This window comes from Engystomops pustulosus, chromosome 3 (assembly GCF_040894005.1).
Source record: "Engystomops pustulosus chromosome 3, aEngPut4.maternal, whole genome shotgun sequence".
NCBI lineage: Eukaryota > Metazoa > Chordata > Amphibia > Anura > Leptodactylidae > Engystomops > Engystomops pustulosus.
Genome location: NC_092413.1, coordinates 221,095,798 through 221,122,143, shown reverse-complemented (window position 1 = coordinate 221,122,143; position 26,346 = coordinate 221,095,798). Strand labels below are relative to the sequence as shown.

General features: G+C 48.0%; 1 protein-coding gene across 1 annotated transcript in view; it reads right to left on the bottom strand.

Moving 5' to 3' along the window:
- Nucleotides 1-2,175: 2,175 nt before the first annotated feature.
- SCARA5 (scavenger receptor class A member 5) overlaps nucleotides 2,176-26,346 on the bottom strand; it is a 276,734-nt gene continuing 252,563 nt past the window's right edge. The window contains exons 8-9 of the mRNA XM_072143880.1: nucleotides 16,477-16,671; nucleotides 2,176-3,036 (exon numbers count right to left, since the gene is read on the bottom strand). Of these exons, the coding sequence (XP_071999981.1) occupies nucleotides 2,900-3,036; nucleotides 16,477-16,671 (332 nt within the window). The 3' untranslated portion in view covers nucleotides 2,176-2,899. The remainder of the gene's footprint in view (nucleotides 3,037-16,476; nucleotides 16,672-26,346) is intronic.

Genomic DNA, 26,346 nt, shown 5'->3' with positions numbered 1-26,346 from the left:
AATATATGAAAGGTCCATATAAAATATATGGTGGAAAGTTGTTCCATGTTGAAGGGAACCTGTCATTGGAAATGGACCTAATAAACCACTACCAGTATGTAGCGAAGCAGGTTACAACCTTCCAGATCATGTTTCTTCATGGTCAGGGTTGTGGCATCATTCAGAAAATCAACTTTAAAGTGTAAAATCTGTGGAATAGCCTGCCTCAGGCGCTGGTCACAGCAGGGACAGCAGAGAGCTCAGGCGCAGGTCACAGCAGGGACAGCAGAGAGCTCAGGCGCAGGTCACAGCAGGGACAGCAGAGAGCTCAGGCGCAGGTCACAGCAGGGACAGCAGAGAGCTCAGGCGCTGGTCACAGCAGGGACAGCAGAGAGCTTCAAGAAGGGTCTAGATGCCTTTTTACACCTAAATAACATTGATGGTTATGTTATATAGAATTGTTTCCCCATAATCCCTTCCTCATCCAATCCCTTCCCTTCCTTGGTTGAACTTGATGGACATTTTGTCTTTTTTCAATTGTATAAACTATGTAACTATGTAACAATTTTTTTTGTATCTGTCCCCTGAAATCAATATCAGTGTCCCTGGTGGTCCAGGGAAATATAAGGATCAGTATTGGTATCCCTTGTGATCTGGGAAGTATAAAGATAGATATCACCATCCTTGGTGGTCTAGGATAATATAAGGATAAATAAAAGTATCCCTGGTGGTCTAGTGAAGTATAAAGATAAATATCAGGATCTATATCAGTATACCTGGTGGTCTAGAAATGTATAAGGATAAATAAAAGTAACCCTGGTGATCTAGGAAAGTATGAAGACAAATATCAGGATCTATATCAGTATCCCTAGTGGTCTAGAAATGTATAAGGATAAATAAAAGTAACCCTGGTGGAATAGGGAAGTTTACGGTTTATATTATAGGGGTATTCCTCCCACGAAGACAAGTTTCTTATATGTAATTAGCATAACTATATAATAACACATTCTCTTATTCAAAAATACAGCATTTCACAGATATAGGTCCAACCTGCCTCTATCAGTCCTGCTGTTCACAATTTCAGTTTCCCCTAGACACGACCCTGTAACTTTGGGTCGGGGACGCCATCTTGGATTTCTATGTGAGATCCTGCAGCTGAGATTTGTGTCTCTCTCTCCTGTGGGCCTGTAGCCCCGCCCCCTGCACGGAGCTCAGATACTTTTTTAACTGATCACTTCCTGCCAGGAGATCGGCTGCAGAGAGAAAGGCTGCAAACTACAAGCTACAAGGAGATAAGTGATCCGGGGGAAGGGGGAGGTGGGCACATGTCTGTGTGATGTAGCAGAGCTCACAGTGTGACAAGCTACAAGGAGATAAGTGATCCGGGGGAAGGGGGAGGCAAGAACATGTCTGTGAGATGTAGCAGAGCTCACAGTGTAATCAGCCGCTGTATAATCATCTCATGCATCTCTCATCTGTCTCCTCTCTCCTTCAATGTGTTAGTGTGGTTGTACAATGTCAGAAGCCAGATGATAATCTAAACCCATTGTCACCCCACAGTCCCTATCCACGGGACAGCCTGCAGAGCGTTGCACAGATATAAGTCCAGCCCCATAATCAGGGGAGAACCTCAGGAGCTACAGCATCAGTCTCAGGAGCCAGCAGCCAGTCTCCCCTCTATGTTCCTGGACCAGTATGTAGAACTGTGAGTCTAACCCAAAGGTGTCCCTGTCCCTGGGACTGATCCTGTACAGAAAATGGAATAAAACTAACTGCACTCAAGAATAAAAGATAGAACATAAAAAATAATAATGTATCAAACTGTGGTTTACACTGGAGAAGCAGCGGCACCGAGGCTCAGGCACCTCATCCCCATGTCATGTGCCTGAGCAATAAGACACCTACGGTAGAACTATGAGTGTCCTTCTAAGGCGTCGTCATAGAGTTTGCCTGTTTAACCTTTACTTGTTTCACTTAACTTTGACCCGGCATTATACCTGCACCGCGGAGGAAGCTGACAGCAGGTGGCTCCAAGTGCTGTGCAGTGGCCGTGCCAAGGTACTGCAGCCCCTATTACATCTGTCATAGGAGGATATTTACTATTAAATTAAATTTATCCGGCATTTTTCACCATTATTCACAAGTATCACGGCTTAGATACACTCCATCAGTCTGAATAACGACAGGACACGGACGTCATAAAACCCTTCCTTTACTTTATACTGTATGATCACTGCACATGGCTCGGTATATAGTCTCGGTTTGGCTCAGTCTTCCCTCTGTACAAGTTATGGAAGTAAAACAAAAAGAAGCCGTAACAAGACAATATGGCCGCCGACCTTCAAGACCGCTACGGCCGTATTACATTTCTCCTTCCTCAGCTAATATAGTCCCGCTATTCCATGGTTTTTCATTATATGAGTTCAAAAAGGCAAAAGCGCAGTATAAAAAAATCAACAAGTAAAAAAGATATCTGCTCTGAAAAACTTATTTTTGGAAAACTTTTTTATGAACATTGCTCAATATACGAGGCTCTGGGGCAGAAGGTCCCCGTTCCCGGCAGAGTGGGGTCTTGTACGTTGCAATGGATGGCCACCTAGAATGTTACCCTCCATCCATACCTTTATATAACCCACTAGGTGCCTTTATAATACATCCGGGAGGCGACACCAGGCATTGGCCAGGTCATGGTGCGCCCCCCTCTGGCTTCATAAACACCTGCAATATATGATATTGGAAGCGTGAACGTCTTTGGTTTCTTCCTTACGAGACTGAAGACAACAAAGAAGCAAAGTCTCATCCAACAGTCTCTCCGTGACGCCGGGGCCACCACACCCAACCTAAGATGTGGTTGCCCTCTACGCCCGGGTGGGATATAACATCTCCATGATCAAGGTTCCAGCGTCTTCTTCGCCTCGGCTCACTGCTTGAGACAGGTCACGCCGGCGTCTTCAGCGTGGCCGCAGTTGGTCTTGCCCCAGCTGGAGAACATGCACTGGAAGAGGGTCTCCTCGGTGCCTTTGCAGGCGACGTCATCCATCCAGATCCGTCCAGTGCCTGGAGAAAAGAGAAGGTATAAGCATTAATAAAAGGGGCCCTCACTGACGATTTTATACACCATGTACCACAATTGTCCTGGTGGTCTCTTTCCCCTCTTCCAGTATCCAACCAGGAGTTGCAAATTTTCAAAAAGACTCAAATTTTGAGGGTTCATGACCATTCCCTCTTTTTTTACAGACCACGCCTCCATTATATGATGTGCCGCCCCCTAAATGTATATTTGGTGTGTGTTTGGGTCCTGGTGCCACAGGCTGGAAGACTTCATGGACAGAGGCATCCAGGAGATGTGCAAACCATTAAGCATCAATCACATAGACGTGCCCACCTCTCCATGAACGGGACTCAATGGGATTGTCCTACAAAACCACACACAATGGGGCAGATTTACTTACCCGGTCCATTCGCGTTCCAGCGGCGCGTTCTCTGCGGTGGATTCTGGTCTTCCGGTGATTCACTAAGACTGTGTGTATTATCTCTGTACTGTGACATCACTGTGTATAATATCCCTGTACTGTGACATCACTGTGTGTATTATCCCTGTACTGTGACATCACTGTGTATTATCCCTGTACTGTGACATCACTGTGTGTATTATCTCTGTACTGTGACATCACTGTGTGTATTATCCCTGTACTGTGACATCACTGTGTGTATTATCCCTGTACTGTGACATCACTGTGTGTATTATCTCTGTACTGTGACATCGCTGTGTGTATTATCCTTGTACTGTGACATCACTGTGTCTATTATCTCTGTACTGTGACGTCGCTGTGTGTATTATCCCTGTACTGTGACGTCGCTGTGTGTATTATCCCTGTACTGTGACATCACTGTGTGTATTATCCCTGTACTGTGACATCACTGTGTATTGTCCCTGTACTGTGACATCACTGTGTGTATTATCTCTGTACTGTGACATCACTGTGTGTATTATCTCTGTACTGTGACATCGCTGTGTGTATTATCCCTGTACTGTGACATCACTGTGTGTATTATCCCTGTACTGTGACATCACTGTGTGTATTATCCCTGTACTGTGACATCACTGTGTGTATTATCCCTGTACTGTGACATCACTGTGTGTATTGTATAGCACTGATGCCCAGTTTGGTGAGTGTTCCCTGTGTTCTCTATCTTGGCTTCTCGCCCGGTTAGTTATGCTGTTGGGCACGGGCTGTGTGTCTCCTGGCAGGGTCCGGTATCTCAGCACCTCTTACAGATGGGGTCCGGGTGATACATGTCAGGGGGATTTTTCTTGCTGACAGATCCTGAGACTAAACACAATTTTCAGCAATTATCCAGAGAACATGAGAACAATGCAGGGTTCGGCGGCTACGAGAGGCGAACGTCAGGGACAATGGGGGTCATTTACTAAGGGCCCGATTCGCGTTTTCCCGACGTGTTACCCGAATATTTCCGATTTGCGCTGATTTTCCCTGTATTGCCCCGGGATTTTGGTGCATGCGATCGGATTTTGGCGCATCGGCGCTGGCATGCACGCGACGGAAATCGGGGGGCGTGGCCGAACGAAAACCCGACGGATTCGGAAAAACCACCGCATTAGAAACGGAAAATGTGTCGCTAGGGACACGCTTACCTTCACTCAGTTGGCCTCGGTGAATTCTGGCGCGTTCAGATGCTTTTCAGCGCAGCAGCGCCACCTGGTGGACGGCGGAGGAACTACCTTAATAAATCCCAGCCGAACCCGAATCCACCGCAGAGAACGCGCTGCTGGATCGCGAATGGACCGGGTAAGTAAATCTGCCCCAATAACTCCAGAGACCTGACCTGTCACAATGTCATCACACAGGACCTACATGGGGTATGTGAATGACCTCTGACCTCCCATCCTCCAGGACCACAGGTGGATTCACCTATTGAGCGACCCAATCAGTGGGGCCCCATCCTGGCCTGTTTAGGAACAGCAATGGCAGAGCAGGGGCAATAGACCTTAAGGGGCCCAAGAGAGACCAAAGCCAAACCATGTGGAGGTCCATATAGTGTCATCTATAGGTTCCCTCATTGCCAACTGGAGGACAGGTCAAGTCTAGAGTCTCTTCCTTGTCACCATTACACCTGGCCTGGGGCGCGGTGAGTAATTCTAGGGGAGCTATGAATGGCAGAGAAGGGGCTATGCGGCCTTAAGCTGTGTGTGGCCCCCTCTGATCTCCGGGACCCCTAGCAATTATTTAGGTTGAGAGATGTGTAATCAGACCTTTGTGTATGTTGTTAGTAGCAGCAGGACTGTGAAACGTGCATCCAGGATCCTAACTTTTTCGATTTGCACTGGGGACGTGTCCTCACACTGCTGTGCTCTGTGCTCTCTGCTGAATATTGAGTGGTCTGGAATATCAAATAATTGAGATGTCTGGTGTTGGGTTTAATAATGTAGGGATCTTGTGGTCTGATCATGTATGGCTCTGGTTGGGGTCTTATATTTTAGGGTAGGGTGATCTGTGGTCTGAATATTTAGTGGCCTGGAATGTAAAATAGTTCAGATGTTCTGTCTGGGGTCCAATAATTTAGGGATTTCACCTGAAGTCAGAACCTTAAGTGGTCTTTGTAATTCCGATGTCTGGTCTGGGGTCTTATAATGTAGTCAGACTGTTACATGCTCTGGGGTCTTGTAATTCTGATGTCTGGTCTGGGGTCTTATAATGTAGTCAGACTGTTACGTGCTCTGGAGTCTTGTAATTCTGATGTCTGGTCTGGGGGTCTTATAATGTAGTCAGACTGTTACGTGTTCTGGAGTCTTGTAATTCCGATGTCTGGTCTGGGGTCTTATAATGTAGTCAGACTGTTACGTGCTCTGGAGTCTTGTAATTCTGATGTCTGGTCTGGGGTCTTATAATGTAGTTGGGATGTTACGTGCTCTGGAGTCTTGTAATTCCGATGTCTGGTCTGGGGTCTTATAATGTAGTCAGACTGTTACATGCTCTGGGGTCTTGTAATTCTGATGTCTGGTCTGGGGTCTTATAATGTAGTCAGACTGTTACATGCTCTGGGGTCTTGTAATTCTGATGTCTGGTCTGGGGTCTTATAATGTAGTCAGACTGTTACGTGCTCTGGAGTCTTGTAATTCTGATGTCTGGTCTGGGGGTCTTATAATGTAGTCAGACTGTTACGTGTTCTGGAGTCTTGTAATTCCGATGTCTGGTCTGGGGTCTTATAATGTAGTCAGACTGTTACGTGCTCTGGAGTCTTGTAATTCTGATGTCTGGTCTGGGGGTCTTATAATGTAGTCAGACTGTTACGTGTTCTGGAGTCTTGTAATTCCGATGTCTGGTCTGGGGTCTTATAATGTAGTCAGACTGTTACGTGCTCTGGAGTCTTGTAATTCTGATGTCTGGTCTGGGGGTCTTATAATGTAGTCAGACTGTTACGTGTTCTGGAGTCTTGTAATTCCGATGTCTGGTCTGGGGTCTTATAACGTAGTTGGGATGTTACGTGCTCTGGAGTCTTGTAATTCTGATGTCTGGTCTGGGGTCTTATAATGTAGTCAGACTGTTACATGCTCTGGAGACTTGTAATTCTGATGTCTGGTCTGGGGTCTTATAACGTAGTTGGGATGTTACGTGCTCTGGAGTCTTGTAATTCTGATGTCTGGTCTGGGGTCTTATAATGTAGTCAGACTGTTAGTGCTCTGGGGTCTTGTAATTTTGATGTCTGGTCTGGGGTCTTATAATGTAGTTGGGGTGTTACATGCTCTGGGGTCTTGTAATTCTGATATCTGGTCTGGGGTCTTATAATGTAGTCAGACTGTTACATGCTCTGGAGTCTTGTAATTCTGATGTCTGGTCTGGGGTCTTATAATGTAGTTGGGATGTTACGTGCTCTGGAGTCTTGTAATTCCGATGTCTGGTCTGGGGTCTTATAATGTAGTCAGACTGTTACGTGCTCTGGAGTCTTGTAATTCTGATGTCTGGTCTGGGGTCTTATAATGTAGTCAGACTGTTACATGCTCTGGGGTCTTGTAATTCTGATATCTGGTCTGGGGTCTTATAATGTAGTCAGACTGTTACGTGCTCTGGGGTCTTGTAATTCCGATGTCTGGTCTGGGGTCTTATAATGTAGTCAGACTGTTACGTGCTCTGGAGACTTGTAATTCTGATGTCTGGTCTGGGGTCTTATAACGTAGTTGGGATGTTACGTGCTCTGGAGTCTTGTAATTCTGATGTCTGGTCTGGGGTCTTATAATGTAGTCAGACTGTTACGTGCTCTGGGGTCTTGTAATTCTGATGTCTGGTCTGGGGTCTTATAATGTAGTCAGACTGTTACGTGCTCTGGAGTCTTGTAATTCTGATGTCTGGTCTGGGGTCTTATAATGTAGTCAGACTGTTACATGCTCTGGGGTCTTGTAATTCTGATATCTGGTCTGGGGTCTTATAATGTAGTCAGACTGTTACGTGCTCTGGAGTCTTGTAATTCTGATGTCTGGTCTGGGGTCTTATAATGTAGTCAGACTGTTACGTGCTCTGGGGTCTTGTAATTCTGATGTCTGGTCTGGGGTCTTATAATGTAGTCAGACTGTTACGTGCTCTGGAGTCTTGTAATTCTGATGTCTGGTCTGGGGTCTTATAATGTAGTCAGACTGTTACATGCTCTGGGGTCTTGTAATTCTGATATCTGGTCTGGGGTCTTATAATGTAGTCAGACTGTTACGTGCTCTGGAGTCTTGTAATTCTGATGTCTGGTCTGGGGTCTTATAATGTAGTCAGACTGTTACATGCTCTGGGGTCTTGTAATTCTGATGTCTGGTCTGGGGTCTTATAACGTAGTTGGGATGTTACGTGCTCTGGAGTCTTGTAATTCTGATGTCTGGTCTGGGGTCTTATAATGTATTCAGACTGTTACGTGCTCTGGGGTCTTGTAATTCTGATGTCTGGTCTGGGGTCTTATAATGTAGTCAGACTGTTACGTGCTCTGGAGTCTTGTAATTCTGATGTCTGGTCTGGGGTCTTATAATGTAGTCAGACTGTTACGTGCTCTAGAGTCTTGTAATTCTGATGTCTGGCCTGGGGTCTTATAATGTAGTCAGACTGTTACGTGCTCTGGAGTCATGTAATTCTGATGTCTGGTCTGGGGTCTTATAATGTAGTCAGACTGTTACGTGCTCTGGAGTCATGTAATTCTGATGTCTGGTCTGGGGTCTTATAATGTAGTCAGACTGTTACGTGCTCTGGAGTCATGTAATTCTGATGTCTGGTCTGGGGGTCTTATAATGTAGTCAGACTGTTACGTGTTCTGGAGTCTTGTAATTCCGATGTCTGGTCTGGGGTCTTATAATGTAGTCAGACTGTTAGTGCTCTGGGGTCTTGTAATTCTGATGTCTGGTCTGGGGTCTTATAACGTAGTTGGGATGTTACGTGCTCTGGAGTCTTGTAATTCTGATGTCTGGTCTGGGGTCTTATAACGTAGTTGGGATGTTACGTGCTCTGGAGTCTTGTAATTCTGATGTCTGGTCTGGGGTCTTATAATGTAGTCAGACTGTTACATGCTCTGGAGACTTGTAATTCTGATGTCTGGTCTGGGGTCTTATAACGTAGTTGGGATGTTACGTGCTCTGGAGTCTTGTAATTCTGATGTCTGGTCTGGGGGTCTTATAATGTAGTCAGACTGTTAGTGCTCTGGGGTCTTGTAATTTTGATGTCTGGTCTGGGGTCTTATAATGTAGTTGGGGTGTTACATGCTCTGGGGTCTTGTAATTCTGATATCTGGTCTGGGGTCTTATAATGTAGTCAGACTGTTACATGCTCTGGAGTCTTGTAATTCTGATGTCTGGTCTGGGGTCTTATAATGTAGTTGGGATGTTACGTGCTCTGGAGTCTTGTAATTCTGATGTCTGGTCTGGGGTCTTATAATGTAGTCAGACTGTTACGTGCTCTGGAGTCTTGTAATTCTGATGTCTGGTCTGGGGTCTTATAATGTAGTCAGACTGTTACATGCTCTGGGGTCTTGTAATTCTGATATCTGGTCTGGGGTCTTATAATGTAGTCAGACTGTTACGTGCTCTGGGGTCTTGTAATTCCGATGTCTGGTCTGGGGTCTTATAATGTAGTCAGACTGTTACGTGCTCTGGAGACTTGTAATTCTGATGTCTGGTCTGGGGTCTTATAACGTAGTTGGGATGTTACGTGCTCTGGAGTCTTGTAATTCTGATGTCTGGTCTGGGGTCTTATAATGTAGTCAGACTGTTACGTGCTCTGGGGTCTTGTAATTCTGATGTCTGGTCTGGGGTCTTATAATGTAGTCAGACTGTTACGTGCTCTGGAGTCTTGTAATTCTGATGTCTGGTCTGGGGTCTTATAATGTAGTCAGACTGTTACATGCTCTGGGGTCTTGTAATTCTGATATCTGGTCTGGGGTCTTATAATGTAGTCAGACTGTTACGTGCTCTGGAGTCTTGTAATTCCGATGTCTGGTCTGGGGTCTTATAATGTAGTCAGACTGTTAGTGCTCTGGGGTCTTGTAATTCTGATGTCTGGTCTGGGGTCTTATAACGTAGTTGGGATGTTACGTGCTCTGGAGTCTTGTAATTCTGATGTCTGGTCTGGGGTCTTATAACGTAGTTGGGATGTTACGTGCTCTGGAGTCTTGTAATTCTGATGTCTGGTCTGGGGTCTTATAATGTAGTCAGACTGTTACATGCTCTGGAGACTTGTAATTCTGATGTCTGGTCTGGGGTCTTATAACGTAGTTGGGATGTTACGTGCTCTGGAGTCTTGTAATTCTGATGTCTGGTCTGGGGTCTTATAATGTAGTCAGACTGTTAGTGCTCTGGGGTCTTGTAATTTTGATGTCTGGTCTGGGGTCTTATAATGTAGTTGGGGTGTTACATGCTCTGGGGTCTTGTAATTCTGATATCTGGTCTGGGGTCTTATAATGTAGTCAGACTGTTACATGCTCTGGAGTCTTGTAATTCTGATGTCTGGTCTGGGGTCTTATAATGTAGTTGGGGTGTTACATGCTCTGGGGTCTTGTAATTCTGATATCTGGTCTGGGGTCTTATAATGTAGTCAGACTGTTACGTGCTCTGGGGTCTTGTAATTCCGATGTCTGGTCTGGGGTCTTATAATGTAGTCAGACTGTTACGTGCTCTGGAGACTTGTAATTCTGATGTCTGGTCTGGGGTCTTATAACGTAGTTGGGATGTTACGTGCTCTGGAGTCTTGTAATTCTGATGTCTGGTCTGGGGTCTTATAATGTAGTCAGACTGTTACGTGCTCTGGGGTCTTGTAATTCTGATGTCTGGTCTGGGGTCTTATAATGTAGTCAGACTGTTACGTGCTCTGGAGTCTTGTAATTCTGATGTCTGGTCTGGGGTCTTATAATGTAGTCAGACTGTTACATGCTCTGGGGTCTTGTAATTCTGATATCTGGTCTGGGGTCTTATAATGTAGTCAGACTGTTACGTGCTCTGGAGTCTTGTAATTCCGATGTCTGGTCTGGGGTCTTATAATGTAGTCAGACTGTTAGTGCTCTGGGGTCTTGTAATTCTGATGTCTGGTCTGGGGTCTTATAACGTAGTTGGGATGTTACGTGCTCTGGAGTCTTGTAATTCTGATGTCTGGTCTGGGGTCTTATAACGTAGTTGGGATGTTACGTGCTCTGGAGTCTTGTAATTCTGATGTCTGGTCTGGGGTCTTATAATGTAGTCAGACTGTTACATGCTCTGGAGACTTGTAATTCTGATGTCTGGTCTGGGGTCTTATAACGTAGTTGGGATGTTACGTGCTCTGGAGTCTTGTAATTCTGATGTCTGGTCTGGGGTCTTATAATGTAGTCAGACTGTTAGTGCTCTGGGGTCTTGTAATTTTGATGTCTGGTCTGGGGTCTTATAATGTAGTTGGGGTGTTACATGCTCTGGGGTCTTGTAATTCTGATATCTGGTCTGGGGTCTTATAATGTAGTCAGACTGTTACATGCTCTGGAGTCTTGTAATTCTGATGTCTGGTCTGGGGTCTTATAATGTAGTTGGGATGTTACGTGCTCTGGAGTCTTGTAATTCTGATGTCTGGTCTGGGGTCTTATAATGTAGTCAGACTGTTACGTGCTCTGGAGTCTTGTAATTCTGATGTCTGGTCTGGGGTCTTATAATGTAGTCAGACTGTTACATGCTCTGGGGTCTTGTAATTCTGATATCTGGTCTGGGGTCTTATAATGTAGTCAGACTGTTACGTGCTCTGGGGTCTTGTAATTCCGATGTCTGGTCTGGGGTCTTATAATGTAGTCAGACTGTTACGTGCTCTGGAGACTTGTAATTCTGATGTCTGGTCTGGGGTCTTATAACGTAGTTGGGATGTTACATGCTCTGGAGTCTTGTAATTCTGATGTCTGGTCTGGGGTCTTATAATGTAGTCAGACTGTTACGTGCTCTGGGGTCTTGTAATTCTGATGTCTGGTCTGGGGTCTTATAATGTAGTCAGACTGTTACGTGCTCTGGAGTCTTGTAATTCTGATGTCTGGTCTGGGGTCTTATAATGTAGTCAGACTGTTACATGCTCTGGGGTCTTGTAATTCTGATATCTGGTCTGGGGTCTTATAATGTAGTCAGACTGTTACGTGCTCTGGAGTCTTGTAATTCTGATGTCTGGTCTGGGGTCTTATAATGTAGTCAGACTGTTACGTGCTCTGGGGTCTTGTAATTCTGATGTCTGGTCTGGGGTCTTATAATGTAGTCAGACTGTTACGTGCTCTGGAGTCTTGTAATTCTGATGTCTGGTCTGGGGTCTTATAATGTAGTCAGACTGTTACATGCTCTGGGGTCTTGTAATTCTGATATCTGGTCTGGGGTCTTATAATGTAGTCAGACTGTTACATGCTCTGGAGTCATGTAATTCTGATGTCTGGTCTGGGGTCTTATAATGTAGTCAGACTGTTACGTGCTCTGGGGTCTTGTAATTCCGATGTCTGGTCTGGGGTCTTATAATGTAGTCAGACTGTTACGTGCTCTGGAGACTTGTAATTCTGATGTCTGGTCTGGGGTCTTATAACGTAGTTGGGATGTTACGTGCTCTGGAGTCTTGTAATTCTGATGTCTGGTCTGGGGTCTTATAATGTAGTCAGACTGTTACGTGCTCTGGGGTCTTGTAATTCTGATGTCTGGTCTGGGGTCTTATAATGTAGTCAGACTGTTACGTGCTCTGGAGTCTTGTAATTCTGATGTCTGGTCTGGGGTCTTATAATGTAGTCAGACTGTTACGTGCTCTAGAGTCTTGTAATTCTGATGTCTGGCCTGGGGTCTTATAATGTAGTCAGACTGTTACGTGCTCTGGAGTCATGTAATTCTGATGTCTGGTCTGGGGTCTTATAATGTAGTCAGACTGTTACGTGCTCTGGAGTCATGTAATTCTGATGTCTGGTCTGGGGTCTTATAACGTAGTTGGGATGTTACGTGCTCTGGAGTCTTGTAATTCTGATGTCTGGTCTGGGGTCTTATAACGTAGTTGGGATGTTACGTGCTCTGGAGTCTTGTAATTCTGATGTCTGGTCTGGGGTCTTATAATGTAGTCAGACTGTTACATGCTCTGGAGACTTGTAATTCTGATGTCTGGTCTGGGGTCTTATAACGTAGTTGGGATGTTACGTGCTCTGGAGTCTTGTAATTCTGATGTCTGGTCTGGGGTCTTATAATGTAGTCAGACTGTTAGTGCTCTGGGGTCTTGTAATTTTGATGTCTGGTCTGGGGTCTTATAATGTAGTTGGGGTGTTACATGCTCTGGGGTCTTGTAATTCTTTTATCTGGTCTGGGGTCTTATAATGTAGTCAGACTGTTACATGCTCTGGAGTCTTGTAATTCTGATGTCTGGTCTGGGGTCTTATAATGTAGTCAGACTGTTACATGCTCTGGAGTCTTGTAATTCTGATGTCTGGTCTGGGGTCTTATAATGTAGTCAGACTGTTACGTGCTCTGGAGTCTTGTAATTCCGATGTCTGGTCTGGGGTCTTATAATGTAGTTGGGGTGTTACATGCTCTGGGGTCTTGTAATTCTGATGTCTGGTCTGGGGTCTTATAATGTAGTCAGACTGTTACATGCTCTGGAGTCTTGTAATTCTGATGTCTGGTCTGGGGTCTTATAATGTAGTCAGACTGTTACGTGCTCTGGAGTCTTGTAATTCCGATGTCTGGTCTGGGGTCTTATAATGTAGTTGGGATTTAACATGCTCTGGAGTCTTGTAATTCCGATCTGTAACAGTTTTTTCTTAAATATTTTTTTTAGAAATCCCTGTAAGAAAGTGCCAAATTGACGATTCTTGCTATTTTTTCCCGGTAGATGTCACGTGACCTCAGTCCAGGGGGCGGGGTTAGTATGTAAATCACTTGCAGTCCGCGTACCGTGCAATTGAAGGCAGTTTCTTTATGCTCGGCCTCTTCTGTTTATTTCCATGAGATTTTTACCCCAGATATGATGAGACCTACAGAGGCGGCCGTATCCCGGCAGCGCAGAGCCGTCACTCATCCTGGGATTTGTTTGCCATCGGATCCCCATTACCACATGTTATGTCAGATCTTATCAGAGCCCGGGCGAGCGCTGGAGGATCCTGCACGTCTCTGCACGGATTCTAGAACATTCTGTGGTTTGGGGGCCCTGGATTTTGACATGTCATATTATGAGGGAGATCACAGGCTGGGACTCCTGGGAGACCTCCAGCAGCACAGAGGATTTCAGGAAAGCACTGTGCCGAATTCATGAATTAGAGGTGCAACACAGAGAATTTATCATATTCAATACATTGAAGGTATCCCAGAGATTATGCAGCAGCACCGAGGATTTCAGGAGGTTATGTGGGAGGTCACAGCCTGAGAGTTATATAGTGGAGCTGATAATGTGGAGGGGGTGTGCGGCTGCAGGTACACACATGACGCTGATGGCGCCCCCTATTGGTGGGGCACATGTTCATCATGTTTTTTCTATGAGCAGTGAGGATGTGAGGAGGAGCCTAAGTCACTGAGATCTAGCCCCGCCTATAGCCCCAGACCACCAGGGAAAAAACATTACCCCTTCACTACATTGTCACTACATTAACTCCTTCACTACCCTAGACCACTTAGGGTAATATAATTCACCCCTTCACTACACTAGACCACCAGGAATGTTATTATGTCCTTCACTACACTAGATCACCAGGGATGTTATTACCCCCTTCACTACACTAGATCACCAGGGATGTTATTACGTCCTTCACTACACTAGACCACCAGGGATGTTATCATGTCCTTCACTACACTAGACCACCAGGGATGTTATTACGTCCTTCACTACACTAGATCACCAGGGATGTTATTACGTCCTTCACTACACTAGATCACCAGGGATGTTATTTTCAACCACGTCACTACCTAGACCCTTAACATTGTAGTTCCCTAAACCAAAGTTATTATCAACCATATAATACTGATAATGATGTCTTTGCCTTATATCAGACAATATCACTTACTACAGAACATGTAGCATTAACCCTTCGCTGCACCCGGGGATTACTCATTATGCTGCATGTTCCAGGTACAAAACTGCAAAAATACATTTGTAATTGAAGTTAATGTAAGCTGCTGATCCGAGGGGCCCGCGCGCTGTCTCTGGACTGAACTATTGAAGACTTAGACAAATCTGTCGGCTGATTGTGGCAAATTCACTTATCTCCACTCCAAACACATCCAGAGCAGCATCCAAATGCAGCAAACAGACCCTAAACCAGCAGGAGGCAGCAGACAGCCCCTGAACAAGCAGGAGGCAGCAGACAGCCCCTGAACAAGCAGGAGAGCGCAGACAGCCCCTGAACAAGCGGGAGAGCACAGACAGCCCCTGAACAAGCAGGAGGGCACAGACAGCCCCTGAACAAGCAGGAGGGCACAGACAGCCCCTGAACAAGCAGGAGAGTGCAGACAGCCCCTGAACAAGCAGGAGAGTGCAGACAGCCCCTGAACAAGCAGGAGAGAACAGACAGCCCCTGAACAAGCAGGAGAGCACAGACAACCCCTGAACAAGCAGGAGAGTGCAGACAACCGCTAAATGGGTAGGAGAGCACAGACAGCTCCTGAACAAGCAGGCGAGTGCAGACAACCGCTGGTCAAGCAGGAGAGCACAGACGACCCCTTAATACGTAGGAAAGCACAGACGACTCCTGAACAAGCAGTTGAGTACAGACAACACCTGTATGAGTAGGAGAGTGCAGACTGCACCTGAACAAGCAGGAGAGTGCAGACAGCCCCTAAACAAGCAAAGAGAAACAGACAGCACCTGAACAAGCTGGAGAGCACAGACAGCTCCTGAATAAGCATGGTGGTGCAGACAGCCCTGAACACGCATTAAACTACAGATAGCCTCTGAAACAGAAGGAAAGTGCACCCAACCAGCGAGCAAGCAGGAAAGAGCAAACAGCCTCTGAACAAGCAGAAGGCAACAGACAGCCCGTGAACAGACAAGAAACTGCAGAAGGATAGTGCAGGCAGTCCGTGAACAAGCACAACAGTTTATGAACAAGCAGGAGACTGCAGACAATCCCTGAACCAGCAGGGGAATACAGACAGGCCCTGAACAAGCTGGGGAGTTAAAGCGGTCCCTGAGCAAGCAAGAGAGTGCATACAGTCCTTGAAAAACAGGAGGTAGCAGACAGCCCCCAAAGCAGGCAGGAGAGCACAGGCAGACCTTGAACAAGCAGAAGATTGCATACAGCAGGCAAGAGAGCACAGGCAGCCCTTGAACAAGCAGGAGAGTGCAGACAGCCCCTGAAAAAGCAGGAGAGTGCAGACAGTCCCTGAAAAAGCAGAAGAGTACAGACAGCCCCTGAACAAGCAGAAGAGAGTATACAGCCCCTGAAGAAGCAGAAGAGTACAGACAGCCCCTGAACAAGCAGAAGAGAGTATACAGCCCCTGAACAAGCAGGAGAGCACAGACAGCCCCTGAACAAGCAGGAGAGCACAGACAGCCCCTGAACAAGCAGGAGAATGCAGACAGTCCCTGAACAGGAGGAGAGTGAGATACAATGCAAGCAATAATTGTGATGATTGAATCTGATCTCAGACACAGCAGGCTGGACCTGGTATGGGGGGGGAGGAGCACTCGTTTCTACCACTGAAGGGAAGAAGGATCCGAGCCGCTGGCAGGTGTGTGATGTCCTCCTCCCCGTTACATCCAGGTCCTTGGACTTCAGCCTGGAGCTTCTTAGGATCATCACTGTATGTACCAGGAGCCGCAGGGTTAATCCCTCCCCATCATTTAAAGGGGATGTCATGCGTAGGGGTTAATTGTAGGGTTAGTGATTGGGTTAGGAGAAATCTATTTACTTCCCAATGTTTTCCGGGATATTCCCAGGGAAGATGATAACGTTCCTGTATCTGCCCAGACAGTGCAGCGCCACCCGGTGGTCACAGTCAGGACTGCAGTGACAATATAATTGATAGAAAATCTGATTTTGATCCATTTTTTTTGTCTTTACCTTGGCCAAATTTGGCCGTCCTGTAAACCTCCTCGGCTCCTTTGTACCCCAGCATCCGGCAGACGACATCGCCATCTTTCTTGTCCCAGCCGTCGTCGCACACTGTTCCCCAGCGCTTGTCGTGGTACACCTCCACGCGCCCTTCGTGGGGGCCAGACCCATTCACCAGCCGCACCACCCCCTCCTCAGCCGAGCCTGGAATAAAACACATCAGTGGTTATGAGAAGGGAAAGCTATTGCTGTGTTCATCCTGAGCCCCCTGGTTCATGAACAGAATTCCACAATCAAAGGGAAGACTTGAAGCGGCATGTTACATTTATGTGCAGTATTAGAATTGTTATATAAGTACTGGAAGCAGAAGCCTATCATTACACGGGAAAGATGGATGACAAACTGAAACAGCAGCTGTGTTGCTCTCACCCAGCTTTCCTCGGCATTGACGGATTCCTCCACCGGACATGGGGAATTGCCCTTTAAGAAAGTGTATGAACATCTGTGACAGTATAATTAGGAACATGTAGCGTACGGCGAGGCGTAAAGAGTGGCGGACACTGATTGGACGAGGGCTGACACATGGTTCTGGTTATAGGGGGGCGGACATTGTACCTGGCAGCCCCCCAGATGCTTCATTTCGTGGTTTATTATCTCAGGTTCATGGTGCTGCACATCTGGACAGAGAAAACTCTACCTCTACAAGTGCGGCAATAGTACCAAGCCACAGGGTGGCGCTAGAAAGGCATCGCTCATTCACATAAGTTCCATTTATTAACATATTTTCATCACTATGATACAAGAAAATTCACTCAATTTCGTAAATCTAAGCAAAAAATATAATAGAAAACAACCTCTAAGTACATAAAGCTTTATATAAGTCTTCTGTAGGCGGAGCTACATTGTAACAATATATATCAGCTTAATGTATCTGTTACATACAATAACAATGGAAGATGTGACCTGAAGATCAAGTGACCAATGAAATCGAAGGATTTAGTACAGGATAAGTAATGTCATGTATGTACACAGTGACTGCACCAGCAGCAGAATAGTGAGTGCAGCTCTGGGGTATAATACAGGATGTAACTCAGGATCAGTACAGGATAAGTAATGTCATGTATGTACACAGTGACTGCACCAGCAGCAGAAGAGTGAGTGCAGCTCTGGGGTATAATACAGGATGTAACTCAGGATCAGTACAGGATAAGTAATGTCATGTATGTACACAGTGACTGCACCAGCAGCAGAATAGTGCGTGCATTCTCATTCTGCTGTGAGCTGCTGACGGGTGTGGTTGTCTGTGACTGAGCTCCTGCACCACCTGTTGGAAGACCAATCCACCCAGGCCTGCTCTCTCCTCCCCAGGGAGGGAGTGGGTTCTCTGGGATGAATCAAGCTGGAAAGTCCCAGGCTCCTGTCTCCCGGACCAGGCCGGCGGGAGGCAGGAAAAACAAGTTACCGGCCAAAACTGATGGCGTGAGAAGATCTGCCCGGAGCCAAGGACGCAGCGATGTGACCTCGGCTGCCACCCCCAAGACCCAGGGAAGCCGCAAGGTCTCCGGAACACAGAAGATCAAGGCAAGTGACATCAGCCTAAGTGCTCCTCCTGGAAAGCTGGATGTATGTGCGGGAAAGCTGGGTGGTTCAGCTGAAAAGCTGGGTGCTCACGGGGGTGTGCAAAAAGCATGGGGTGATCTTAAGGCCCGGGAGTCTGCTTCCATCTATGGCTCCCGGATTGCTGAGCACCTCCGTGAGTACGAGGAAGCTGGAAAAGCGCTGAGGAGGCTCCAGGAGGAGATAAGGGAGACCTTGGCCCTAGCGGGGGTGGCTACGCAGAGAAAGAAAAAGTCTGATCTTCTTAACACCATAGACAGACTAAAAGCCGAGGTCACCGCTCTGCAGGAGAAGCGTCATCTTATCCGTGAGCACAGCGGTCCGTTTCGTAAAAAATTGGAGAATGATGCGAGGTTTGATGACATGCGCCAGGAGAAGCTGAGAAAGCTGAAGGGGCTTGAGATCCAGGCGGATGATGGCGATGATGAGGAGGATGAGGAAGACCTGCCGTGTCCGTCTGGTGGCCTGCACCAACACCAGCAGGCCTCGCACGACAGGCTGCCTGCGGAGCAAGCGCCATTACCATCAGGCTGCGGCCCTGCCAACCTGGAGGAGGAAAGTGATGACAGCGGCCAGGGGGGGGCGCTAATGGCTCAGATCCGTCAGCTTGAGTCCCCAGTTCACCTCCAGAACTTTTCCTTCGGCGATGATATGCCAGATGACGACCTAAAGAGAAAGAAGACGAGACCCAAGAAGACCAAGGCGTCTCAGGAGGTGAATCTGGTGTTTCGTCCCCTCCCTGTTCCCTCCGGGCGGGCAGCAGTGCCAGCCTGTCGTGTAGGCCCCGTTACCCAGCCCAGCACGAATCCTGCAGTGGACTCGGTGCCAGGGTGCGGGGAGAGTGCAAAGCCACGTTCCATCATGGCGCAGAGCACCAGCCTTGTTTGTAGTAGCAAGGATGGTGCAGGGAAGGCATCGGCCGAAAGGCCGGACAGTGAGGGCGATCCAGCAGGTCCTGGTACTGTGCGCTGCCCCCTAGTGGGAGGGGGGGGTGGCCCAGTGCCAGGGGCAGTGGCGGTGGCTCCTGTGGCCCTTAGCGCTGTTGCTTGCTCCGGTGAGCAGCGGCAGTGTGATGGGGCTGCTGGGGCTTGTAGTGCGGCGCCTCCCAAACATCCCGTGCAGCCTGCAAAGAAAGGCGCAGAAAAAGTGTTATTCTGTATTGGTGCATCAAACTCTGAAGATATGAAAGGGGCAAAAAGACTGTCTGGAGTCTGTAAGGACAAGAGGCCTCTACCACCAATCGAGCAGCGATGCTCAAACATTATAAAAACTGCAGGACAACAAGGGGTTAATGCCAATGAGGCAGAGGGCACCTTTAAGATCGGGGTTGGAGCTGCCTCTTCTCAGGCTGTATCAGCTATGGAGGTGGCTCTACCCCCAGTGCCCAGTGACGCCGAGGCAACCCCAGGTCCTCCTGGCCCAGCTGGTGTGAGTGATGCAAGGAAGCGAGGCAGTATTGTACATAGTGTGGTGAATGTTGGGGTGGTGAATGGTGCTGAGGGGGATCCTGGTGTGAGTGCTGGACCATCTGCACCCCCAGTGGTGGCCGCTCCCATAAGGAGCTATGCGAGTGTCACCGCTGGGGCAAGTGGGGTTAACTCCTTGTCTCCTGGCTCTGGGAATAGCGTTTTGCAAAGGCGTCTTCTGGAGGCTCTCAGGAGAGGGGAAAAGTCAATCACTGTAGAGGGGAGAGAGGTTGATCTGTCCTTCTGGACAGACAGGCATGGCCTTGCAGCCTTCCAAGAGAAAAGGGGGGGAGAGACTGTATGGTCTTTACCCACAACCGGGCCCGGAGCTGCCCGTAGGAATGTGGTTCGTCTTCGCTGGAGGGGCAGTGACGCATGCCCACCCAGGTCAAGGGTGGTGGAGCTCCTCCTGAAGATGAACTTCAGGGCTAGTGACATCTTTGCCCTGATACATCCTTATGGTACTCCGGAGTTCGATGTCAGCTTTGTTCGGCCGGAGGGCTTAGAGCTCTTCTGGTCGAATTATGAGCTGGCAGGGAACGAGCCAGCATGGCGAGACTTTGCTGTGCAAGCAGTGTCTCGCCAAAACGCAGTCAAGAAGGTGACCGTTTTGACCCGTAACGAGTCACTTTCTTGCATGGACATCATGACTTGGCTCAGTCGTTATGGTGAGGTTGTACAGGTACCGCAGAAAAACCGCGATGAATTTGGCATTTGGTCTGGGGCCTGGACCTTCATGATGAAGTTGAAGTGTTCAGGCGGCACAGTCGCGCACATTCCTTCTTCAGCCTTTCTTGGGCGAGACAGAATCCTGATTTTCTACCAGGGGCAGCCGAAGGTCTGTCACAGGTGCGGTGACCCCACCCACTTTAGCGCCAGCTGCCAAGTGCAGAAGTGCGCTTTGTGTGGTGGGCTAGGTCATCTCGCTGCATCCTGTAAGGACATTAGGTGTAACCTGTGTGGTGAGCTCGGTCACCCTTTCAGCCGTTGTCCTCGCTCCTTTGCCAATGCGGTTGTGACCCCAGTGGAGGAGAGCCATGAGGTTGCTTCTGCTGGGGAAGGTACCAGCAGAGGTGGAGGAGCTGAGGGGCCTGTGAAGAAAAGCAAGAATAAGTCACCTTCTCAGTTGAGGCGGCTTGAAGCCAGACAAAAAGGGAGAGAACTGGGGAAGCCTCAGGTTGCTGGGGTGACCCTGGGTCCTTCCTCAGAGGCTGGTCTTGCTACTGAGGCCCTGAGGGATGATGAGTTGGATGAGGAGGTCAGGAGGATGGAGCGCGAGAAAGGTGCCATGTCCTCCACGTCCTCCCATTATGAGAGTATGGATGAGGATAACAGGATTTGGCTAGAAAATAAGCGCAAGCAGAAAAAGAAAAAACGCGGCGTATCTAAGGTACCTAAGGAAGGGAAAACTTCCTCCCCTCTGGTTGAGCTTTCCAACCGGTTCCTCACCCTCGATGAGATCGCCTCCTCGGAAGGAGAGGCTGAGGGTGGGGTTCTGGAGGTGGCGGCGGAGCAGCCTGCAGGGGGCGCCGAGTCTCTATCCTCTGGGGAAGCTGGGTCCTCAGAGTGGGAGACTGACTCAGAGTCAGGAGACAAGGACGAAGGAGAGGGTGGTCCGGGTGGGTCCTTGGGGGCCAGTAATAACATGGACACCTCAATTTCATTAAAGAGAAGTTGCCCCAATTCTGATGGTAAAAAAGAAAGGGGATCATCCTCAGAGGACAGTAGAGGGAAGGGAGGTAGTAAGAAAAAAGCCGTCTAACTCAATCACTCATGATGGCGGCACCCACTCCGTTGACGCTGGCGTCCATTAATGTCGCCAGCATTAAGTCTGATGCGGCTAGATTTGCGGCCTTTGATTTTCTCGGCCGCGTTGAAGCCGACATTTTATTTTTGCAGGAGACCAGGCTGCCAGATTTGGCGGCCGTGTTTAAAGCTAAGAGGGAATGGAGACACGGGCCTTCCTATTGGTCTCTTGCGGCCGATCCGTATAGCGGAGTGGCGGTACTTTTTACCGCACCGGTAGAATGCCGACGAGTTATTGAGTTAGAAATGGGGAGGTGCCTGATCCTGGATGTCCTCATGAAGGGACAAGAACTTCGTCTTATTAACATCTATGGTCCCCAGTCCAAGTGGGACAGGAAGTGTCTCTTTATGAGGATCAAGCCCTACCTTTTTACAAGTCGGCAGGTGGTCTTTGGAGGGGACTTCAATGCTGTCACGAGGTCCCAGGATAGGGGAGGTTCCAGAGACAAGCTGACTTATGATAGCGTCGCTCTTAATAGCATAGCCAGTGAGGCTCGCCTGGTGGATGTCCACATCCGGCACACCCCAGGCCACGCTGGGTTCACCTATTATAGGGGTAGCTGCAGTTCTAGAATAGACAGGTTTTATTTAAAGGAGGAAGCCATCTCTTCAGCAGTGTCCGTTGTTGAGGTGGAGTTCTCCGACCACTGTCTAATTTTGTTTTCTCTGAATGTTACAGAGACCCCCCGGATGGGAAGAGGCTACTGGAAGCTCAATTCGTCTCTCCTGGAGGAAGCGGAGATAAGACAATCCTTTGAGGACTTTCTTCAGAGCCAGGTACCATTGCTGGGCCTTTGTAGCAGTAAGTCAGAGTGGTGGGAGATGCTCAAGAAAAGGGTGGCGAGATTCTTCCGCCAGCTCTCGAGCCTCAGGAGCCTGGACAGGTACCGCCTGTATCAGGGCCTGAGGAGGAAACTCGAGCATCTCGTCTCGACTGGAGGTAGTCGTGAGGACATCTCCAGAGTGAAATCCTTGCTGAAGAGGTGTCAGTACGATAGACACGCATCTTTGGTTTTTGAGAGGGATTACGGGAAATACCGCTCGCCCGACCCTTACAGAAACTGCAAGATGTCAGTAAATGGTAAAGTTGTCACAGGACTGGTTGACAGTACGGAATCCCTGAAAAGGTCCAGATCAGGGATTCTGGAGGTCGTCAGATCCTTCTACTCGCACCTCTTGGGCAGGAAGGATCTAGATCGGGATGTGATGTCGGCTTTCCTGGCTGAAACTGTCCCTGAGCCAGGAGTAGACCCCTCTCTTGATGTTTTGACAGAGATGATCAGGGAAGAGGAAGTCAGCCGGGCGATTGAAGGGCTCGCCCTCAAGAAATCGCCAGGTCCGGATGGCTTAACATCTGAGTTTTATAAGACCTTTAAGGATGCCTTGGTTCCCCTCTTGACTGAGGTATTCAATGAGTGTCTTTCCTCGGGCGCTCTGCCGAAGTCAATGAGGAGGTCTGCCCTGATCATTCTGTCAAAGGGTAAGGACCGATCTCGTATTGAGAACTGGCGTCCCATAGCGCTTCTCAATACGGACAGAAAGGTTTTGGCAAAGGTGCTGTTTAATCGGCTGGTGCAGTTTGCACCCCGGCTCCTTTCGGGGACCCAGCACTGCTCTGTTCCAGGCCGCAGTACATTTAGTGCTGTGCTTTGTGTCCGGGAGGCAGTGGAGCAGGGCAGAGCTGGTAACTGGAAGGGGTACTTGCTGTCCTTGGATCAGGCAAAAGCGTTTGATCGGGTTGACCACGAGTACCTCTGGTCTGTCCTTCTGAGGTATGGCCTGCCGGGGGAGTTTGTCAATTGGCTAAAGGTTTTGTACGCAGGGGCAGAGAGTTTCCCGCTTGTGAACGGTTGGATTGGCCGCTCTTTTGAGGTCGGGTCTGGTGTTCGCCAGGGTTGTCCTCTGAGCCCACTTTTATACGTGTTCGCGATTGACCCATTCCTTAGGAGGGTTGATCGTGGGCCGTTGGTGGGAGTCGGGATGGACCAGGCGGCACCGGAAGCCACTCTAAGGGTGGTAGCGTATGCCGATGATGTCACCGTTTTTGTGTCCTCGAGAGGGGAGGCGCAATGGGTGATGTCAGAGGTTGACCGCTACTCAGAGGCTTCTGGGTCCAAGATCAACCGGGATAAGTGTGAGAGTCTCTGGCTGGGAGAGGGAGGTCCAGGCTTTGATCTCCCGGACACTCTTCCAGGGCCCCAAGACTCTGCCAAAGTTCTCGGCATCGAATTTGGCCAGGGGGATTACCCCATGCAAAACTGGGATGGCAGGCTTAAGATCGCCGCTCAGAAGGTGGACCAGTGGAAGGGTTGGTCTTTGACCCTCAGGGAAAGGGTGAACTTGATTAAAACTTACCTGCTCCCATTGCTGATATATCTGGGCAGTGTGTGCATGTTGCCAGAACCCCTCTGGACTCGGGTCTACAGTCTGTTCTTCCAGCTGTTATGGGGGAATAGGCTGAACCTAATCAAGAGGGAGGTTACTTACCGCACGAGGAGACAAGGAGGGTTGTGTATGGTCAACCCTGTGGTGTTCCTAGTGAATACCTTTCTTAAGATCAATGTAGCAAACCTCTGGAAAGAGAGGGCTCCTCCGTGGGTATACTCCTGCAGGGGATGGTTTCGGCCTTTCTTCCAGGAATGGGAGACAGGAGGGCGAGTGAAGGATCTCCGTACACCACATGGGCATCTTCCGGCTTACGCTACCCCGGTTCTGAAGGTGATTCGCCGGTGGGGTCTGGGAATGTGGGAGATCAGGACCATGTCGAGGAAACTCCTTGACAAAAGGGTTCTGTTGACCCATTTCCAGAAGCCTCTGGCCCTCAGGGATTGCCCAAGTCGGGATCTGGGGGTGGGTTTAGGTCTTTTGAATTCCATCAGGATCCCCTTGAAGTTTTGGGACTTGACTTGGCGCTGCTTCCATGGAAAGCTGTGTGTGAGGGACAATCTGAAGTGTAGGAGCTCTGAGGAAAGGGGTTGTCCCCGGGAGGAGTGCGGTGGCCTGCTGGAGAACATGGACCACTTCCTGCTTCAGTGCCCCTTTAACACAGAGGTGTACAACTGGGTGGGCGCTTCCCTCCATTGGCCCGGGTTGGCCGGTCTCTCCTATGCGGAGTGGGCCTATGGAGCATTCAGAGGCCTGGGTGGCCGGGACCGCTGCACGTTATTCCTAGTTAGCCTAGTAGTCAGGTACCACACGTGGAACGCACGGTGTTTAGTATCGACGCAGCGTAAAATCCTCCCGGTGGATGAGGTGGTTAGGAACATTCTGGGTGACCTGGTGAAGGTGCGCTCTCTGGAGTATGAGAGGCTGGGCACGGGGAGGGCCTCTCTCCTTTGGAGGGGGTTCTCCTTTAGTGTCCCTTAGTCTGTCATCTCCTCTCCTGGTGTTGGGCTGATGCTGCACTGTAGATTTTTGTTTTGTGTCCTGAGGTTATAGTGATGTAGCGGCTTGCAGGCGCCGAACCTGGGCTTTATGTGGTTGGTTTGTTATGTTGATATGTTTAATGTGTTTGTATTTTGTGTATTTATGTAGTTATAGTTAATGTGTATATAGCTTGGTTGGTTTTGGGGTGTTGGTGTTAGGGTGTTAGGTTGGGAGGGGGGTGGACGGGACTTGGACTGTACGATCCTGGGCACTGGTCTGGACTATATAGCGCGGACTTTGGACGTTAGACCAGTGTCTGGGTGGGAGGGTGATGGGCGTGGGATTTAGTTAGTTTATATTTAATGTTTTTATTTCCTGTTTGTCTTTTTTTTGCTGTGTATTCTTTAGTTATTTATGGAAAAAAAAAAAAAAAATTATTATAAAAAATTATATAAAAAAAAAAAAAAAAAATAGGTGGTGGGATTGGGTGAAGGTTTTGTTTTATAATGCTGATTGTGTGGTGTGTGTGTGGCTGGGCCAGGAGATTTTCGTAAGTCTCTTTTAGTTTGTATTATTGTTTTGTTATTATTATTATTGTTTTGTTTTGCCAGAAGTTATGGCTTGATTTATGTTTATTGTTGTTATGTTTTTCATTTTTATATATAAAATAAAAGATTTACAGGATGTAACTCAGGATCAGTACAGGATAAGTAATGTCATGTATGTACACAGTGACTGCACCAGCAGCAGAATAGCGAGTGCAGCTCTGGAGTATAATACAGGATGTAACTCAGGATCAGTACAGGATAAGTAATGTCATGTATGTACACAGTGACTGCACCAGCAGCAGAATAGTGAGCGCAGCTCTGGAGTATAATACAGGGTGTAACTCAGGATCAGTACAGGATAAGTAATGTCATGTATGTACACAGTGACTGCACCAGCAGCAGAATAGTGAGTGCAGCTCTGGGGTATAATACAGGATGTAACTCAGGGTCAGTACAGGATAAGTAATGTCATGCATGTACACGGTGACTGCACCAGCAGCAGAATAGTGAGTGCAGCTCTGGAGTATAATACAGGATGTAACTCAGGATCAGTACAGGATAAGTAATGTCATGTATGTACACAGTGACTGCACCAGCAGCAGAATAGTGAGTGCAGCTCTGGAGTATAATACAGGATGTAACTCAGGACCAGTACAGGATAAGTAATGTCATGTATGTACACAGTGACTGCACCAGCAGCAGAATAGTGAGTGCAGCTCTGGAGTATAATACAGGATGTAACTCAGGACCAGTACAGGATAAGTAATGTCATGTATGTACACAGTGACTGCACCAGCAGCAGAATAGTGAGTGCAGCTCTGGAGTATAATACAGGATGTAACTCAGGATCAGTACAGGATAAGTGATGTTATGTATGTACACAGTGACTGCACCAGCAGCAGAATAGTGAGTGCAGCTCTGGAGTATAATACAGGATGTAACTCAGGATCAGTACAGGATAAGTAATGTCATGTATGTACATAGTGACTGCACCAGCAGCAGAATAGTGAGTGCAGCTCTGGAGTATAATACAGGATGTAACTCAGGGTCAGTACAGGATAAGTAATGTCATGTAT